The sequence below is a fragment of the Vipera berus genome (genome assembly GCF_964194415.1).
Source record: "Vipera berus genome assembly, chromosome: 2".
NCBI classification, from domain to species: Eukaryota; Metazoa; Chordata; class Lepidosauria; order Squamata; family Viperidae; genus Vipera; species Vipera berus.
The window spans coordinates 201,938,063-201,959,458 of NC_138203.1; the positions used below are offsets into that span (position 1 = coordinate 201,938,063).

Genomic DNA, 21,396 nt, shown 5'->3' on the forward strand with positions numbered 1-21,396 from the left:
CTTTTAGTATAAATATTGCACATTAACTGTATGCATACAATAAATATTAACTAAGTATAATCAGTTAGTTATCATTATGAATAGTTTTAAAAGGAATAAAGCATATAATCATGTACTTATAATGGCCTTCTGTTTATATTTTGAAGGGATGAGAGTCCGTGGAAACCAAGTTTCCTACAAAATATGATAGAGGACAGAACAGAATCTGCATTATCATATTATGAATTTCTTTTGCATATTCAGCAAAAAATAAATAAATGAGCTCTTTTCTTAAATGGTCCATCTGCTCAAAGGAATGTACCTCCATGAAGAACTCTTATTCCTGTAATGCTCCTATAAGTTGTTGGCCTGGTGCAGTTGATGAAAATCTCACTGTGATTCCCCCTCTTCTCCCCCCCAAAAAGGAAAAAGAAAAGCAAATAAAGGACTGTGGAATCATTAAGTACACTATTGTGTAGTTGTACATTAAAACTTTAAAATGAATTTGAATATGTTGGACACCTTTAATTTACTGCAAAAATGTTTCACAGTAAGTAATTGTGGTATACGTTAAAAGGCAATATTGGAGAAATGTTTATAAACTAACTTTTTTACCTTTCACTTTTATTTTTCTGCTTTGTGTTTTGCTGCTAGAATTAAAAACTCCAAGACTTGAGTTTCCAGGAAACTATATTGTCTTGATTATACAATACATTATTCATTAAAAGTTGCCTTTTTAAAGGAACAATGAAAAGTACATTGTGAACAAAATACCTGCAGTTTTAATGAGCTAAGTTTCCATTTCTTTTAAACATTGATTACAATAAGAACAAAAGTAAACTTGAAGTCTACTTGGGTTTAAAATGAATATCAAATAATTCATTTGAATACCTTTAGGATGTATCAGTATTCTAGATCTTAAAAGATTAATGAGATTACATTATATTCAGTAAGAATTAAAATTTAAAAAGATCTGATGCAGCTGAAAAAAATAGTCAACAATAATTGATCCTAGTCTTGGCTGTTAGCATGTGTTTGGTCTTAATTCGTTGAAAGTAAATAGGGGAACAGACAGTAAACCAAAAACCATTCTTTTCATATTGTTTTATTCATTTTCAGTCACCTTTTTGTAATGGGCTGAGGTTTTGATAAAATCCTTACTGGTTAAATAATACTTTGGAGGTGTATTTAATAGCTTGTTGAGATCCAGAGGAGCATCAGATTTAGTAATAAAATTTTTGCTATTCAAGCATTTTAAGGCTTTAATGGGAAAAATATAGGCAGGAACCCTGCTCAGTTCAGAATGTTCGAATACTAGACAGTTATAAAAGAGAAATCTTAGTTTTATGGTTTCCTGGAAATTGCTATAATTTAAGTAATTAGATTAGATAACTTTTATTGTCATTAATAATATAAATGTATTGACATTTGTAAAACAGAAGGAACTGTGGTGGTATATTATGGCAATCATTGGTTTCTACATTGCCCTTTATTTCACTCACTCCCCCACCCCCCCAAAAAAAAAGAAAAAGAAAAATTGAATAGAATAGAATATTTTTCTGCTGGTGGTTTTGGTGGAATCATTTGCATTGATTTGTTGGTCATTGCTTTAATTTATACAATTTCACCCATCTGAGGAATGGGTAACAAATCATATGTGCAAAAAGCCAGTGAAGTTCTTTCTTGAACTGTGGTATTTATCAACAGCCAACTGGAATAGCAATTATAACAAATGTTATAGTGATAATGTCTGCATCATGATCTATTTAGTTTGTTTGGAGTATAAATTCAGTTGCTCAGCAACTGAAAGAAAGGGGAACATTTTTTAAAAATGATTCAGATATCTAAAGAGCTACCTGCTGACTTCAGGAACCTTATAAATGATTTAATTTTTTAAATTTAGTTATTTTGAAATGTTTTTTTTAATATTGTTAATCTAATTCAGAACCATATAATAATCATGACGAGATATGCACTTGTAAGTTCTGGAAATCAGTCAGGTGCTTTAAAATACAATATATGGCGGAGAATTAATTGGCTCTTCTCCAAAAAATATAGGCAAACATTTGTGCATAAGCCAGCTTTCTAGAAAGATAGGCAAAGATTAGACATAGGGAAGCATGTATCTAGCACATGCTGGCTGTGGGTTCCTCCTTGCTTCAGACATTCAAGTTGGAGCGGAGAATTGGTGTGATCAGATTCTGTAGAACTTGAATGGTAAAATTGTTATGAGCAGCACCGTGCCTAACTTTTCTGTATGTAAAAAGCTTCTGCATGGACAGGAGGGAAAGGCATGATATAGACACAGGTCTACTTCATGTGAAATAAAGATAATGGACTTTGAATGATTTATGGAACCTGATAAACATATTTCAAGAATACATCCCTAACTGACTCTAAAAAAATGTTACCTGTGAGCATATTATGCTCTTTGGATAGAATACTGTTTAAAATGTTCATGCACTTTGAAATAGAAGTGAATTTTCTAACTCTTTGTGAGGAGAAAATTGATATCTTCCTCAACTTCTTAAGAAACCCAGGGCAGACCCATGTATAAATGTTAAATCACAATTTATATGTTTTATGTTCTTTAATAACGTAAGTAAGCAAGAGTAGCCTTGATGCTCCCATCTCAGCATGGCAGTCACCAGCAGATGTTCTCTATTTTTCTAGTTCAAGGTTTTAAATAATAATTAGTATGATTTACCAATATTCTAGGTTTGATCATGCAACAACATATTAGCATTTACTTTTCTGTAATTTAATTTGCTTTGAATAAATTCTGATTGTTTTGCAATAATGCGGAAAAACTTGTTTATTCAAGGTTAATTTAACAGATATATATATATATATATATATATATATATATATATATATATATATATATATATATATATATATATATATATATATATAATTAATTCAGAATATTAGGGGACCATCAAATGTGACAAGACTTCTCTTCACTAACTACATATTAAATTCTTACAGTAAATTTGATTTTGTAAAGTAGTGTAAAATATTGTAATATTAATCCTTGTTTTCTGAACTCAGACATTGATCTTTAGTGTGCAATTGTAAACCTTGCTCTTCTCACTTGAAGGCAAAGTTTTACTTGTTCCCCTTTTTACAGTTTGTAATTTTCACTGTTTTATTCCTGTAAAAAGTCATTTGTAACACATGCAAATGCTTATTTTAGCTGTGCTAATTTATCAAATTTGGCTACTCAATAAAATTAATTGAAAGAGCTTGCATAGAATTTTATCAGTGTTTTTATAAACTAAAATGGAATATGCACACACTAGCTGATCATTTAATGAATAAAATGATTTTAGAGTTTCCATAGAATTTTATCAGTGTTTTTATAAACTAAAATGGAATATGCAGAGACTAGCTGATCATTTAATGAATAAAATGATTTTCAGTACATAAAGAGGTACTTCTATGAATGATTAGACCTGGGGATTAATGCTGTTTCAGTGCAGTGCAAATTATGAATTGATTGAAAAACAAGCATTTTAATGTATTATTACCAGAAGCAAGTATTATTTATTCTTCTGATGTGGTAATTTCATATTCAGCAATTAGTTTAAGTAATTATGCAGAATTATAATGTAAAGAATCTCTGAGTCATTGACTAAAACATGATGGCCTGACCATTAATTAGAACACTCCTCTGAAAACTGCAATTAATCATCTTTAAGCCAGTTAATGTAATTTTTAAAATTTCACTAATCATATTAGGCTCTTCCGTTTTCTGAGGGATAAAGCACAATATCAGAAAATATTATATATCAACCTGTCCACAATAACCAGTACATAAAAACTTCGGAAAGTGAATTAAAAACTTCAGTATTTGGAATAGTATAGCATTTTATTAAATTAGCTTAGAATTAATTGTTCATTGTTTCAGTTAATCATAAAAGATTAACATTTTTGTAAGTATTTTATTATTTTTCACAAAGGTAGTTCAGCCAACCTTTTCTTAGATAGCATGAAATAGCTTGTTCATTATAATTAGTCTAAGGGAAAACAAAGGCTTAAAGTTAGACTGGGAAGTTATCTCACAAAAAAGCAATGGCAAATCACTTCGTTATCAACACCTATCTATAAAATCATGAGGAATTTAGTTTGGCTTGTAGGATTTTTATCAGTTATATGTAGTATATTATTACCTGCACTGTTTTTTCCCCTCTTTTGCTGTCAAGACCCTACTCTCTTCTGCAAAGATATACTTGGTAGAAAGCTTATATTTAAGGATCTTTGTACAATGATTAGTCTCAAAGTTATGATAAATTATTACCAATTCCTTCAGCCTTGAAAATACACATTACATATAGTTTATAAGAGGAAAAGTATTCATATCAAGGAACAATGGAACAAAAGCAAAAATTAACATTTAGAACTATGTTTCTGAGGTTGCTAAACTTAACTGAACACATATGATTGGATTCAGTGAAGAACAAGCTTAAAGCTAGAGATCCAATAGGTCATTGTTTTTCTTCCCCTATAATCCTATGTATCCTTCCCCTATGCAGGCGGTCCTTGACTTACAACCACAATTGAGCACAAAATTTCCATTGCTAAACAAGACAATTGTTAAGTGAATTTTGCCCCATTTTACAATCCTTCTCACCACAATTAAGTGAATCACTGTAGTTGTTAGTAACACGGTTGTTAAGTGAATCTGGCTTCCCCATTGACTTTGCTCATCAGAAGATTGCAAAAGGTGATCACATGTCCCTGGGACACTGCAACCATCTTAAATGCATGCCACTTGTCAAGCATCACTCCGGGGATGCTGCAATATTGTAAGTGTGAAAAACAGTCATAGGTCACTTTTTTCAGTGCTATTGTAACTTTGAATGGACACTAAATGAATAGTTGTAAATTGAGGACTAACTGTAAATCTTTTGTGTTGTCCCCAAGAGAGTACTGAAGGTGGAATATAGTTCTGAAATTGGGGGGAGCAAAATATGAAAATAGAAATATAACACATGAACTGTAGGGAAGCATGTGGCCTATGAAAGCCTTTGTGTTCATCTCTCTCTAAAAGTTACCAAATTTTAACTTTTAATGTGACAACTGGGGAAAATTAAAAAGATGAAAAGTAATATAAACTACATTTGAATGGCATGTAAATCAGATCAATATTGTTGTTGTTAGCTGCAAAGTTGTGTCCGACCCATCGCGGCCCTATGGACAACGTTCCTCCAGGCCTTCCTGTCCTGTACCATCTTCTGGAGTCCATTTAAGCTCACGCCTACTGCTTCAGTGACTCCATCCAGCCACCTCATTCTCTGCCGTCCCCTTCTTCTCTTGCCCTCAATCTTTCCCAGCATTAGGCTCTTCTCCAGTGAGTCCTTCCTTCTCATTAGATGGCCGAAGTATTTGAGTTTCAACTTCAGGATCTGGCCTTCTAAAGAGCAGTCAGGGTTGATCTCCTCTAGGACTGACCGGTTTGATCGCCTTGCAGTCCAAGGGACTCGCAGGATTCTCCAGCACCATAGTTCAAGCGCCTCAATTTTTTGGCGCTCAGCCTTTCTTATGGTCCAACTTTCACAGCCATACATTGCAACTGGGAAGACCATAGCCTTGACTATACACACTTTTGTTGGCAGGTGATGTCTGCTTTTTAGTGTGCTGTCTAGATTTGCCATGGCTTTCTTCCCCAGGATCAAGCAATTTTAATTTCTTGGCAGCAGTCCCCATCTGTGGTGATCTTGGAGCCCAGGAAAATAAAATCTGTCACTACCTCCATTTCTTCCCCATTTATTTGCCAGGAATTGAGAGGGCCGGATGCCATGATCTTGGTTTTCTTAATGTTAAGTTTCAACCCAACTTTTGCACTCTCCTTCTTCACCCGCAACAAGAGGCTCTTTAGTTCCTCTTCACTTTCTGCCATTAGAGTGATATCATCTGCATACTTATTGCTAAGCACATTGATTTGTGCTTAGAGTGTAAGCCGCCCTGAGTCTTCGGAGAAGGGCGGGATATAAATGGGATTAAAATAAAAAAATTAAAAAAAATACATTAGGTTGTTGATATTTCTTAATTCCAACTTTTGATTCATCTAGCCCTGCCTTTTTCATGATGTGCTCTGCATATAAGTTAAATAGGCAGGGCAACAATATACAGCCTTGCCGGACTCCTTTCCCAATTTTGAACCAATCAGTGGTACCTACATGTTTTTCTGGATCTCCCTAGCTTTCTCCATGATCCAGCGTACGTTGGCAATTTGATCTCCAGTTCCTCTGCCTCTTCAAAATCCTGCCTGTACTTCTGGTAGTTCTCGATCCACATACTGCTGGAGTCCAGCTTGTAGGATTTTAAGCATAACTTTACTAGCATGTGAAATGAGTGCAATGGTGCGATAGTTTGAACATTCTTGGCACTGCCTTTCTTTGGAATTGGAATGTAAACTGATCTTTTCCAATCCTGTGGCCACTGTTGAGTTTTCCAAATTTGCTGGCAAATTGAGCGTAGCACTTTTACTGCATCGTCTTTTAAGATTTTGAATAGCTTAGCTGGAATATTGTCACCTCCACTAGCTTTGTTGTTGCTCAGCTTGCCTAAGGCCCACTTCACTTCACATTCTAGGATGTCTGGCTCGAGGTCAGTGACCACCTCATGATTATCTGGGACGTTAAGCTCATTCTTATATAGTTCTGTGTAATTTTGCCACCTCTTCTTAATCTCTTCTGCCTGTTAGGTCCCTGCCATTTTGGTCCTTTATCATGCATGAAACATTCCCTTCATCTCTCCAGTTTTCTTGAAGAGATCTGTAGGGAAAAGAATTCAGACCCGGGTCGATAGAGATGCTCTGAACCAGCCAGGCAGCCTCGTCTCTCTAAAAAACTCCCCGCTGAACTTTAATTCACCTCCTTTTTCTGAATACCAAATACAACATTACATAAACCCCATCAATCTCAAAAAAAATAGGATCCATAGTGATAATTCGATACGTAGTGAGAACTACTCAGGTGCCTATGAGATCATTACAAAAACAAGATACTAAAAGATATATGTGAAAGGTCTATCATAGCGTTTCCCAAACCTCCCACATGCCATCCTGTGCGAACCAGGAGAGTGTGCTCATCACTGTAATTCACGTAGAGGCCGATAAGAAACGTTTGGGAAAGCTGAAGGTTGGGAGGCCAAAAACTGGCCATTCCCACAGAGATCTCTGGTCCTCCCTATTCTATTGTTTTCTTCTATTTCTTTGCACTGTTCATTTAAGAAGTCATTCTTATCTCTTCTAGCTATTCTCTAGAATTCTGCATTGAATTGGGTGTATCTTTCTTTTTCTCCCTTGCCTTTTGCTTCCTTCCTTTCCTCAGCTGTTTGCAGTTTCCTCAGACAGCCATTTTGCTTTCTTGCATTTTTTTCCCCTTTGGGATGGTTTTAGTTGCTACCTCTTGTACAATGTTGTGAATCTCCATCCATAGTTCTTCAGGCACTCTATCAGATCTAATTCCTTAAATCTATTTGTCACCTCTACTGTATATTCAACAGGGATATGATTTAGTTTATACCTGAGTGGCCTAGTGGTTTTCCCTACTTTCTTCAGTTTAAGCCTAAATTTTGCAACGAGAAGCTCATGGTCTAAGCCACAGTCAGCTCCTGGTCTTGTTTTTACTGACTGTATAGAGCTTCTCCATCTTCGGCTGCAGAGCACATAGTCAATCTGATTTCTGTATTGACCGTCTGGTGATGTCCATGTGTAGAGCCGTCTCTTGGGTTGTTGGAAAAGAGTGCTTGGTATGACCATCGTATTCTCTTGACAAAATTCTGTTAGCCTGTGCCCTGCTTCATTTTGTACTCCAAGGCCAAACTTGCCTGTTATTCCGGTTATCTTTTGGCTTCCTACTTTAGCATTCCAATCCCCCATGATGATAAGGACATCATTTTTTGGTGTTAGTTCTATAAGGTGCTGTAGGGCTTCATAGAACCGGTCAATTTCATCCTCTTCAGCACCGGTGGTTGGGGCATAGACTTGGACTACTGTGATATTGGTTTGCCTTGGATTCGAACTGAGATCATTCTGTCATTTTGGGGATTTTTTTTATTTTTATTTTTATTTTATTTTTATTTTTAATTCCATTTATATCCCACCCTTCTCCGAAGACTCAGGGCGGCTTACAAGCTTAGCAGTAGCCTTCATTCTATGTATATGCCTGCTTATTAGGGCTTTCACACACACCCCAAGCGGCATTATTACAAAGTCAGCTTAATTGCCCCCAACAATCTGGGTCCTCATTTTACCTACCCCGGAAGGATGGAAGGCTGAGTCAACCTTGAGCCTGGTGGGATGTGAACCTGCACTAATTGCAGGCAGCTGGTGTTACTTAAGGAGGCATTAGCCCACTGCTCCACCAAGGCTGTATCCCAGTATTGCTTTTATTGACTATGAAGGCTACTCCTTTTCTTCTGAGGGATTCTTGCCCACAGTAGTATACCTGATGGTCATCTGAATTAAATTCACCCATTCCTGTCCATTTTAGTTCCCTGATTCCCAAGATGTCGATGTTCAGTCTTGTCATCTTTTGTTTGACCATGTCCAGCTTTCCTTGATTCATGGATCTTACATTCCAGGTTCCTATGGAGAAAAAATCTTTACAACATCGGACTTTCCTTTCACCACGATACATCCACAGCTGAGCGTCCTTTCAGCTTTGGCCCAGTCGCTTCATTCTTTCTGGCACTACTAGTACTAGCCCTCTGCTCTTCTCCAGTAGCATATTGGACGCCTTCCGACCTGATGGGCTCATCTTCCAGCGTCATATCTTTTTCCCTTTTGGTACTGTCCATGGGGTTTTCACAGCAATGATACTGGAGTGGGTTGCCATTTCCTTCTCCAGTGGATCACATTTTGTCAGAACTCTCTGCTATGACCTGTCCATCTTGGGTGACCCTGCACGGCATAGCTCATAGCTTCATTGAATTACGCAAGCCCCTTCGCCACAAGGCAGTAATCCATGAAGTGGGCTGGTACAGTGGTAGGATTCAAATATGTAAACAACTGGTTGTGTGGATGCCGCTTCGGGAAGTCCATTCTGGGCCTAGGCAGCCAAAAATTAGCTACCAGTTCTGCCAAAGTGGTGCGAACCGGCTGAATCCCACCACTGAGGTGGTACCTGTATAGTAGTAACTGAGGGGGATCTTGGGAGTCCTAGTGGATATGAGCCAGAAGTGTGTTGCAGCTGCCAAAAAAGCCAACACAGTTCTAGGCTGCATTAATAGAGGGATAGAATCAAGTGAAGTGTTAATACCACTTACCAAGTATGGTAAGGCCACACTTGGAATACTGCATCCAGTTTTGGTCACCACAATGTAAAAAAGATGTTGAGACCCTAGCAAAAGTGCAGAGAAGAGCAACAAAGATGATTAAGGGGACTGGAGGCTAAAACATAAAGAATGGTTGCTGGAATTGGGTATGTCTAGTTTAATGAAGAGAAGGACTAGGGGTGACATGCTAGTAGTGTTCCAATATCTTGGGTTGCCAGAAAGAAGAGGGGGTCAAGCTATTCTCCAAAGCACCTAAGGACAGGACAAAAAGCAATGAATGGAAACTATCAAGGAGAGACGCAACCTGGAACTAAGGAGAAATTTCCTGACAGTTAGAACAATCAGTGGAACAACCTGCCTCCAGAAGTTGTGAATGCTCTAGTCTAGACAACCACGTGTCTGAAATGGTATAGGGCAGGGGTAGGCAACCTCGGCTCTTTTATGACTCATGGACTTCAACTCCCAGAATTCCTGAGTCAGGTATGCTGACTCAGAAATTGTGGAAGTTGATGTCCATGAGTCATAAAAGAGCCGAGGTTGCCTACACCTGGTATAGGGTTTACTGCCTGAGCAGGGGGTTGGACTAAATCAGGGGTCTTCAAACTTGGCCCTTTTATGACTTGTGGACTTCAACTCCCAGAATTCCTCAGCCAGGCACGCTGGATGAGGAATTCTGGGAGTTGAAGTCCACAAGTCATAAAAGGGCCAAGTTTGAAGACCCCTGGACTAAATACTAGAAGACCTCTGAGGTCCATTCCAACTGTTATTCTATTAAGTCTAGCACAAAATCACTTTTTTTTTAAAAAAAGCTCAGCATTAAAGATGAAGAGCAAAATAATTTTAGTGCCCGAATTAAAATTAATATATGCAAACCAAAGACTTGGAAAACAAAATCCTTGTCTAAGTACTGACAAGACCATAATTAGGAGCTTATTAAATTCTGAATCGAGTTCTTTCATAATTCGGTCGCGTTATCAAAAAATTCTAATATCTATCCATGGCCTCTTATTACATTAAAATAGGCCTTTAATATTTATCACCAGGCTAAGGAAAAACACTTTTTCTAAAAAAAATCACCTTGTGGTTTGACTTTAGCTTAGCGGCACTATTGCCGGTTCCTTGCAAATATTTTTGGGATTAGAATAGAAAATAATTTTGGTACTTCCTTAATTATTTTGGGGATAAACCATCAACTGCCGCTGTTAAGCGGCTGCCCAATTGAAATCCTCGGAGCCCCACATGAAGCAGCCCGGAGTTCATCATGACGGAGGCAATTATGATTTTCCTAACCTAACCGATGAGATCATACACAACTTCACCCTTTTCACCCGCTTCACTCCCGAAGCCTTTTCCGCCATCTTTGCTAAGGGTCGGCAGCTTCCGTACAATTGCCTTCAACTTGCCGTCGTCACCGCGCTGCCGCGCTCGCTCTAAAAGGGAGAGCCTCATCCAAGATGGCGTCGCTCGTTTCAGCATCTGAAGGCGTTCTTCAAATGGCGCCAGTGGCGCTTGCGCGTTAGAGAGCGGCTGTCGGAGAAGGGCCTGGTGATTTCCATTGTATACCTGAGGAGAGAAAGCCTTGAGGTGGTTGCGGCTCTTTCGGCGACCGAGGGGTCATGGAGCCGGATCCTGTGGAAAGAGAGGGCTGTGGTACCAGCCACCACGAAGGAGCCGGCGGATCTTCCCCACCGCTGAGCGGACTCACCGCCTCTCAGCGGCGGGCCGAGATGCGCAGGCGAAAGCTCCTGATGAACTCGGAGGAGCGGATCAATCGCATCATGGGCTTCCATCGGCCGAAGGCGGGTGAGGACGGGGCGTGGTCTGGGATCGGGGGGCTCCGGCGAGGAAAGCCGCGGCCGGAGGGAGGAGGGGATACGGCGGGGTCCCCTTTTCCTCATCTTCTCAAACCCCCACGCCCGGTCCTCGCTTGGTCATCTCCCGAGGTTAAAATCGGGCTTTTTTTTGCAGGAAAACTTTATTTTTGGAAACACTGGAAACGGCTGACTTAGTTAGCGGCCGGATATTTGGCGTTTCAAGCTGCTCAAATGTAGAAGGAAATGTTGAGTTGCTTTCTGATATATTTTAAACCCGTTATTTGTTTAAATGGGACCAGCACAGTCACATTGACTTGATAGTCTGTAAATAGTTATACTGTAGGTTGGTTGTTCAGGAACCGCATTCTCATTTTGGAAACAAAAAAAAAATCAAATTTGAATGGCTTTAATAAAAGCACAAGATCTGTGAGTTAATCCATTCAAGGAAACCTTACATTAGTAAATAGCGTTTTAGCATAATTGGTAGTATCTTAATTTCTATATTAAATTTGGCAAAGGAGTTGAGATTTGTAAGAGAATTATTACATTTTTAGTCTTGCCAGTAGCAATGCATGCTACGCTGAGGACACTGCCATTGCAGCTGAAAATGCAAAGGATTTGCAAGCTGTAGTAATAAAAATCAAGCAAGGTTAATCCTTGACTTGCAACCACAATTGAGGCTAAAATTTCCATTGCTAGGCAAGATATTTGTAAAGTGACTTGATCCATTTTATGACCTTTTTGCCATAGTTAAGTGAATCACTGCAGTTGTTAAGTGAATCATATGGGTTTTAACAGAATGATACGAGGTTTAAATGAATCTGGCTTCCCCCCTTGACTTCTTGGAAGCCTGCTAGTGAACACATGACCCTGGCACATTGCAACTGCCATAAGTACATGTAGGTTGCCAGGTGCCCAAATTTTGATCGTGTGACCATAGGGATGCTACAGTGGTCATAAGTGTGAAAACAAGTCCTAAGTCATAAGTTACAGTGCCATTGTAACTTCAGACAGTTACTAAACAAATGGTTGTAAGTGGAGGATTACTTGTACCCTAGTGGAAAAATGGGACTAAAGTGAAATATAAAGAAGACCAAGTTAATGACATAAGTAGAATAACCATCCTTAGAACAGGCATGTCAAACTGCTGGCCCACAGGCTGAATGCATCATACTGAAACCACTCCCACCCCATTGCCAGCAATAGGGAAAAAGTCACGATACATCATGCGACGTCCCATGACGTCGTGAGTTTGACATGCCTGCCTTAGAAGATAGTGCAGTGATGGATAGCCTCTGCCTTTTGGATCAACAGTAAAGAAATCGGCAGTCAAGAGATATGCCACAGAATAGGTTAGAGCAGTGTTTTTCAACCGCTGTTCCGCGGCACACTAGTGTGCCGCGAGCTGTTGCCTGGTGTGCCGTGGGAATTTTTTTTTTTTACCTCCCTCCGGAGAAGATGGCCGTGGCCCGCGGCTGAGCTAGACGGGAGGGTGAGTTCTGGCTGGCTGAGCCCTGAGGAGGCTGTTGCCTGTTGCACAGCCTCGGCTGGGCACCGGGAGAGGGAGGGAAAGAAAGTGGGAGAGAGAAAGGCAGGAAAGAAAGGAAGAAAGATAGAAAGAAAGAAAGAGAAAAGAAAGAGAAAGAAAGAAAGAGAAAAGAAAGAAAGAAAGAAAGAAAGAAAGAAAGAAAGAAAGAAAGAAAGAAAGAAAGAAAGAAAGAAAGAAAGAAAGAAAGAAAGAGAAAGAAAAATAAATGAAGGAGAAAAATGCAGAAAGAAAAATTAAAAAGAAATGCAAGTAGCTTCCAATTTCCACAACAAGTAGAAAGCAAGAAATTGAGAGAGGGAGGGAAAGAAAGTGGGAGAGAGAAAGGAAGGAAGGAAGATAAAGAAAGAAAAGAGAGGGAGGGAAGAGAGGGAAGGAAGGAAGAAAGAAAAGAAGAGAAAAAAGAAAATACAGAAAGATAAATTAAAAAGAAATGCAAGCTTTCCTTTTCCTTCACAGCAAAAACAAACAAAAGCCCCAAAATAAAATAAAATAAAGAGGCTAATAATAATAATAATAATAATAATAAGAAGAAGAAGAAGAAGAAGAAGAAGAAGAAGAAGAAGAAGAAGTTGGAAGGGACCTTGGAGGTCATCTAATCCAACCCCTTGAGAACACAGGCCATCCTCAACTTACGACCGTTTGTGTAGCGACCGTGGGGAGGCCCAACGGTGCGGAAAACGGTGGAGTGCCTCGTGATTTTTTTCATGAAACAAGTGTGCCTTTGCCCAAAAAAGGTTGAAAAACACTGGGTTAGAGCAACCATGAAGGCCTTGGAAATTAGGTTCAAATACCATGATCTGTCTATATCTACAAAGATCAGAATTGTGTAAGCCAACGTATTCCTTATGACAGAAGAGGTATCATTTCAAGATGACTTTATTGAGGGCTGGTGATGCATTAAATATGACTTCCTTAGGTTTTCTAAGCATCGTTAGGGGATATCTTAATTCTGTAGTTACCAGGATGTGAGAATGAGTGACTAGTCGAACACTCTAGGCCAGACATGCATATCAAACCCAGGATACCATGTGACATCACGCGACTATCAGCTTTTTCCCCATTGCTGGCAATGTCGTGGGCGCGGTTTCTCCATGATGCATCTGGCCCGCGGACCGGCAGTTTGACACCCCTGCTCTAGGCAGTACGTTACATGATTACCATTGATATTTAAAATATTTTTTCCAATAAGCCAATGTGAAACTAGTTGAGAGATGTTTATTACAGGGGAGATCTACTCATTTCTTTTGAGCAATTGAAAGATGTGCGCCACTGTATTTTTCTACACATTGCTTTATAATGACATTTAAGATGTACATAGATAATTTCTGTGGCTTCTCATTATTATTGACAATGGAACATTTACTGTGGGGCATATGATTCTTTGAGGAACAATAAAAAAATTAGGGAATTGTAAAAAAATAATATGAGTGTGTGTGTGTGTATTCTTTTATATTTAAATAATTTTCATCCTTTTCAGATTAGTATGCACTTCTAAAATTTATTGCATAAATATATTTCTTAATGTCTCTGAGAGCTATAGATAAATGGATTAGAAAAAGTTGTATTAATAATGTTTGAAAGATTCATTACATATGGCACAATTCCCAAACATATATTCTATGCAGAAAATATTGTTGAACATACATACTGTCAGGACCCACCCCAATCCACGTCTTAGGAAAACAAAAACTCTTGGAGTCAGTTCTAGTCCAAAAGGAATTTTTACTAGGACATGCTTCGTTGTGGAAATACAAAACAGGACTTGGTATTGTTTTACAAATTGAAACTTTATAAAGAGTTCCTGGTTCAACCCCCCTTCCCTCAACCCCATTTGGTCAGCCCCCCATCATTTTACTTCGTGTCATCCCTTTCGTGGGAAAAAGGGAACTTTGAATCTTTATGGTTATTGCCTTCTTCCTCTACAGATTCAAATGGAGACACAGGCCAGATGCCTTCTTCTCTAACCCTCCCTTTTGTTCCCCCAGTTCAAAAGGTTTCCCTTGGTCTTTGAAATAACCTAAGGCAGGCTGAATCCACATGCGCTCCTCCTTCTTCGGGAGATGGCAGGATCCATGGGGGGGATAATGTTTTAAACATACATTTATGAATGTGATATAAATGGATTCTGACACATACAATAAGATAGTCCTTGATTTACAACCATTCATTTAATGACCATTTGAAGTCATGACAATACTGAAAAAAGGGACTTATGACTGGTCCTCTCATTTATGACCATCACACTTCCCTCAGTGATCAAAGTTTGGGTGCTTGGTATCTGACATATATTTATCCTATTTCAGTGTCCCAGGATCTCATGATCACCATTTTCCACCTTCAAGTCAAGGAACTCCTGTACTTTTCTGAATCTGTTATGGGTATGGGCAATTGATAATTATATTTAAAGAAGTGCATATGGAAAAGAATGAATTTTAAATATGGTTATGTAGAAGACGACTCCGGTTAACTGAAGCCTTGTATCATTTGTTGACATCCTATATTTTGTCCTACGCCTCTAAGAATTTATATCAACTTCAAATTTGTGGTATGATTTCAGTTTTTGTTCTGCCCTCTTTAGATGATGACACTCATTCAGAAACTAAGCTTCAGCTGGAACAGGATAAACCAATTTCCCTTCCTGCTCCTGTTTCCAAACGGGTTGTGCTAGGTGATACAGTCTGCAGCTTATCAGGAACGGCTGACCACACAAGCAGTTTAGCAGAGCACAAAGGAGAGAAAATAGACTTATTTAGCAAAACTCATGAAGTTGGTAGTGATGACAGCAGTGAGCTCCGGCAACGCAATAGAGGGGAACTGTTGGATGTTCCACAGAGAGCACCACGCCATGGATTAGATCAGTATTTATCAAGGTTTGATGAAGCGATGAAGCTCAGAAACCAGCTGATGAATGAGAAGCCAAGTCAAGAAAATGGAAGTGTTGTGGAGGAATTTGATTCCTTTCACATTTTTAGATTGGTGGGCTGTGCACTCCTTGCCATTGGTGTTAGAGTTTTTGTATGCAAATATTTGGTAAGTTTTTGTTTTTAAAAATATTTCATTTCACTCCCTTTTTTTGCCTTGTTTGCCTTGCTCACAGGGCTGTAAAGTAGTACATGTATGGGGTATTTATGCTGAACAATTATTTTCCCATGGCTAAATCCATAAAACCATCTATTGTTTCTAGCAGTAATTGTTAAGAACTGTGAGAAAGTCTGTTCTTCAGAGCATCTTTACAGTAAGTTAGTACAGGTAATCCTCACTTAATAACCACAGTTGGGACCAGCTACTCCATTGCTAAGTTATGCAGTCGTTAAGCAAAACAGATGATCGTGCCAGACTTACGATGTCAGTTCTACTATGATTGTTAAGTGTGACATTGTGACCACAACTTGCAACTTACTGCCAGCTTCTCTGTTGTCTTGTCAGAATCCAGCTGTGAAGCTCACCATTGGCAATTACATGACCATGGGATGCTGTGACTGTTGTAAATGTGCACCATTTGTGAAGTGCCTGACTGGCAATGTAATTGTACTAGAAACAGTGTCAGGGAATTGTTACTTATTATTGCACTTCATTCTTGGTATTAGTTAAGCATTACAAGGAGATGGAAATCCAGGTAGAAAGCAGTGGCTGTGTACTTTCTTTTTTGTTAACCATTTGGATAGTCCTAAAGCACAGCTGACAAACACCCCTTCAAAGTAATCCTAACTAATGCATTTTAATATTATGCACTGGATGCTCAAAGAGCTTTATGTTGGAAATAAGTGATAGGTCTGGTTTTAATTATTAATGTATTAATATTTAATATTATCTTAGATAACCACCCTCCACCCATCTCTGTAGCAGTGACTAAATATATTTTAATACCTATGAGTTACTCTTAAATGCAATATGCTTGATGGCAGCATTTTTAAAAAGTGCTTTTTCTTTCATTTTTTAGTTAAATCATTGAGATGTTCTACAAGAAATAGACACTTTCTTCGAAAGCACCTGTTTGGTATGATTTCTCATGATTATTAAAGTATATAATTTTTTATTTTTTCTCTACAGTCAATATTTGCTCCATTCCTTACTTTACAACTTGCATATATGGGACTGTCAAAGTATTTCCCCAAGGTAAGTGTTTTATTAGAAAAAACAGATTCTCAACATTTCTAACTTGGAGTGACCAAGGGTGGAGGATTCACTTTAGTGATGACTGATGTGATAGACTTAGACCTGGGAGATTCATGTTCTTAGTCAACCATAGAATTCTTTGGGCGATCCTAAGTTAATTGTTTCCTTTTAGATGTTTGGAATAAGTTGTGGGAGAAGGATAGGTTCTATAACATTTAAAATGAAATAAGATGCCTTAAGGTGAAAATTCTGAAAAAATTAAACTGTTCTTTTTTTCCTGCACAGAGTGAAAAGAAGACAAAAACTACAGTATTAACTGCTGCTCTTTTACTGTCTGGAATCCCTGCAGAAGTAATTAGTCGTTCCATGGACACTTACAGCAAAATGGGAGATGTCTTTACAGACCTTTGTGTTTATTTCTTTACTTTCATTTTCTGTCATGAACTGCTTTTGTGTTTTGGCTCAGAAGTGCCATGGTAATAGCTGTGGGATTCAATACATCAGCAGGACTATTTAGTCTTGAGTTCATTCATACACCTCTGTAAATATACAAACAGGGTTAAATGTTCATCAGTTCTTTCTTCTTTCTTAATTCAGTGTACTTGAATTAACAGCTATGAAGGAAAAGCCACATTCCCAACTATGAGGGTGAATTATTACAGGTTAGGTTTCATATGTGTGGTCTCAAACATGGAAAACAGTAACATTGTTTCAAAAGTGGGCCTTTCCTGCGACTAGGGAAGACATTCGTTTTCCCATTGTTGTATGTTTCTCTTTGGACATGAAACCCCAAGACAGCTGAGCTATTGTGTGGTTGACCAAATTACATGTTATGGCTTTGTTCCAGAATTCTTGTCTGCAGAATTTACATTGAAGCCCCTGTTAAAGAAAAGGTGGGAAAGCTATTTTGACCAATTCCTCCATTTCATGTGCCCCTCAAAACACTGGGATAAGTACCCTCTGCAATATAAAATGGCACAGACAGTTCAATGGGATAATGGGTAATGCTTCTCTTTCTTCCTCCCATCAGAAGCCCATGCTTGAATCTTGATCTTTTCCACCAATGGAAACAGATCTACTGTGGATCCAACCAGAATGATCTCTGTGTTAATGTATACCACTTCAATATATTAGTTCATATTTTTGAGCCAAGTGGCATATGCTGATAAAAATGCTGATAACTTCATAAGCTTCTGGTTTTAGGAATGTAATTAGACTGGGTCAAACTGGTTTTTTTGTCTTCTTCATTACAGGTGGTAATGTTCTGTTGATAATATAGAAAGGTGAATTTAAAAACAGCAGCACAATCTAACTTGACATTTATATATGTTCCTGTTTGAATTGGAATCTTGCTACTTTTGTTGACATGAATTTTGAATATGCTGCATTAAATGGACACTGCAGATTGAAATACTGGTCTTTGGGTTATTAGCCCTTTGAACAGTTAAGTGTCACCGGTTTTATTCATCGCTGACTATTCAGTCAATTTAGCTTTTTTTTCTTTGTACTACAAGTTATGTCAAGCCCTCGGTATCTTTTCAAAAATATGTGCATGTGATGTTTACCATCTTTACCTAAACACCAAGGTATATTGCAGCTTAAGTAGGTGCAAATTAGTATTTTACCCCAATGTTAGTCAAGTATTTAATATGCATAATATTTTAGAAAACAGGTAGCAAAGAATAAGGTTTGTTTATATTAGAATGGTAATTTAAAATATCACATAAATTGGTTCTTATAAACCCATCTGAAAATAAAATACTTGAAGCATTTTTCATTGAATTTAGCAAATTCTGATGTTCCTTTTTGAAATGTTTTATTTCTTGGCCTTCTCCACAGTCAAGCCTTAACATAGTTTTAAAATTGGTAGCCTTTTATTGTTTTGTATTTATATAAGCAATTTACCACATGTTTTCATCTCACATTTATGTAGCCAATCACCAATGACTATAAATCATAAAATGTGGCAGACTATTAGTTGATCTTAATTTGCATTAGATTTTATGACTCCGTTACAAGCTGAAGATGTGTCATATATTTGCAATCCTTTCTTATGTTACAGTTCTTCCCTACATCTTGTCATTGTTACATATATGTAGCCCACTCTCAGTACCCATAAGTTGTTCTATCTTGCAAAGATTTGGAAATTAATCTAAGATAGAAATTATACAGTGGAATATTTTCATTATTCTGATAAATGAGCTGATTTTTTTCTTGGATTTTAATTTTTGAAGTGTCTGCTGTCAAGTAGCTTGACTTAACTAGAAATTTCCTTTGCTTTGTCTGTGGTTATTACAGATAATTTAATTTTGCAGACTAAATTAAGACACAGTTGGGTTTTTAAATATTTGATAGAAAGTTAAATTGGTTCTTCCTTTATAATAGACTTATAAGTTTCCTTACATTATAATTTCAGTGATTGCATTTACTGAACCAAATTTTACATTGCTCAATGGAAAAAGTGTTTTGGAGAGTAAGTCATGGGTGAAATACACAGAAAGAAATGTGCATATTTTGGCAATGCAGTCTCATTTAATTTAAAATTTTAATTTAAAAAATAAATTTGTCTCTTTACAACATGAACTATGCTGGAAATACTACCTTGGAAAAACTATTTTTCAGTTTTTACTCTGCACACTTAATTTTTCTAAATTCCTATAATTAATATTTTTGATGATGGACCTTCAAATATCGATAAAATAGCATAAATCTTAGATCTTGTTTGATATATTTTTACTTTGAAAAACAATGTAAAGTATACAACTATCAATCCCAACTCTTGATATTTTGATAGTATCTCAGGCATTTTTGCCCAATGACTGCCATGGTAAATATAGTCAATTACAAAATTTCATTTTTGACAGTGAAATCTTATCCAAGATCCAGGTACACGGTAGACTGTGTTTTTGGATAGTGATTCTAGAAGATGCACTCATTCCACAGAAGATAAAACAGATAAAAGTAAGAAAAAGTAAGAAAATTCATGGCCAGCACATTAAGATGGAAATCTGCATATTTTTCCCAAATGCCTACTCCATAAAAACAAAAGTTTTGATGTTCTAAACCAAGGGTCTTCAAACTTGGCCCTTTTATGACTTGTGGACTTCAACTCCCAGAATTCTTCAGCCAGGCATGCTGGCTGAGGAATTCTGGGAATTGAAGTCCACAAGTCATAAAAGGGCCATGTTTGAAGACCCCTGTTCTAAACAACATCAAAACATTTATTCACCCATGTACACTTTTTTTTTTTTAAAAAAGGTAGAAAACATATAAACGAGATTCAGGTTTAAAAAAACCCAAATCTATAGGTACTACATTGAAAAATGTGTAAAATATCCTCTTAAGTGTGGCTCCTTTCTAAGGAAATTGCTGGCATCACTAAATTTGCAGGATTTTTGGCATCCTTATTTTTAATATATTTTATGTATTTAAATGCAAATAGGAAAACCATTGGGCAGAGAGCCTGGTGATTTAAAAATAAATTTCTCCAAGCACAATGAAGGAGCAGCTCTTCTGTGCTGTCTAAAAATATGTATATGGTGAAAATAAGCTGCTTTGTGTGTTTCCTTTTCCACAATTTGGACTTTCTCTGTAAAAATCAAATTGTTGCAACTGTTGCATTAATTCTGTTAAATGCATTGAAGCTTTATATGTTATAATTATTTATGCTTTGGCATTACTTGAATATACATTAAAATGTCTGCAAAGATCAGATTTTGTTAACTTTCCTTATTTCTGATTTAGTAATTTAGTGCACATTTTGGTTTCAAGAGGACTAAGGAAATAAACCTTTGTAGCTGAACTTAACATTGCCTGCCTACTGCCTGCTAGATAGAACATTTCCTGGATCTATAAAACAAAGCTGTTTGGAAAGTTATTTCTACATTTCTTCTTAAACTTGTTATATAAGAACAGCTTTATCCTTTATCCTCCATATGATCCATGAGAATTCATTCCTCAAATCTGCTATCTACTTTGACTTGATGATCTCTTAAGGCAGAGGTCCCCAACCTTTTGGGCACCAGAGACCGGTTCTGGAGAAAGGTTTTTCTGTGAACCAGAGAATGTATGGTTTTATGTGCTGCCTGGATCCCACAGATGGGACTTTGCTTGTTTGTGTGGACCAGTTGTGGGCATGCCACGGGCCAGTACTGATCCATGGACCGAGGATTGGGGAGCCATCTTAAGGTGAATACCATGAAGATTCTTGAGAATATGTCACAGATACTACCTTGTCATGAGAATGTCAGACATTGCCAGAACTGACTATAATAGAAGAGTGTATTAGTAAAGATAGTCTATGATTTCAGGTAAAACAGGTGCAATTAGTTTTTTAGAAAACTAGTTTCTTTGATTTTGTGCCATTTTTAATACCAAACTTAACCAGCTGTGATTTCCCCTGTCTGCCTATTGAAAAAGAGAGAACAGCTTGGTGATTTTTCTGGAAAGTTGCATACAATTAACGCCCAGAAGGATTTGTGTGCTGAGTCCAAGTTTTTTGTACTATATTGGTAAAAATCCTCAGGTCTATGATTCTGGTGATTGGTTCTGTGCAAAATGTTCTGATTTGTCAGTTAACATTGATTTCAGCTGGATTATACCTAAAATCATGTGAAGCCATGTATCAGATCCAGTTTGGCACCAGTGTGG

The 21,396-nt window shown here is 37.5% G+C and overlaps 2 protein-coding genes across 2 annotated transcripts in view; both read left to right on the forward strand.

Annotated features, from left to right (window-relative positions):
• SEC24A (SEC24 homolog A, COPII coat complex component) overlaps nt 1–2,811 on the forward strand; it is a 43,119-nt gene extending 40,308 nt beyond the window's left edge. Inside the window, exon 23 of the mRNA XM_081317681.1 lies at nt 147–2,811. Within this exon, the coding sequence (XP_081173807.1) occupies nt 147–261 (115 nt within the window). The 3' untranslated portion in view covers nt 262–2,811. The remainder of the gene's footprint in view (nt 1–146) is intronic.
• Nucleotides 2,812–10,650: 7,839 nt separating this feature from the next.
• Nucleotides 10,651–20,458, forward strand: CAMLG (calcium modulating ligand). The gene is made up of 4 exons (XM_081320984.1): nt 10,651–11,070; nt 15,209–15,660; nt 16,681–16,746; nt 17,032–20,458. Exons 1-4 carry the CDS (start codon nt 10,884–10,886, stop codon nt 17,224–17,226), a joined length of 900 nt encoding a protein of 299 aa, XP_081177110.1. The 5' UTR covers nt 10,651–10,883; the 3' UTR covers nt 17,227–20,458.
• The last annotated feature ends 938 nt before the right edge of the window (nt 20,459–21,396 follow it).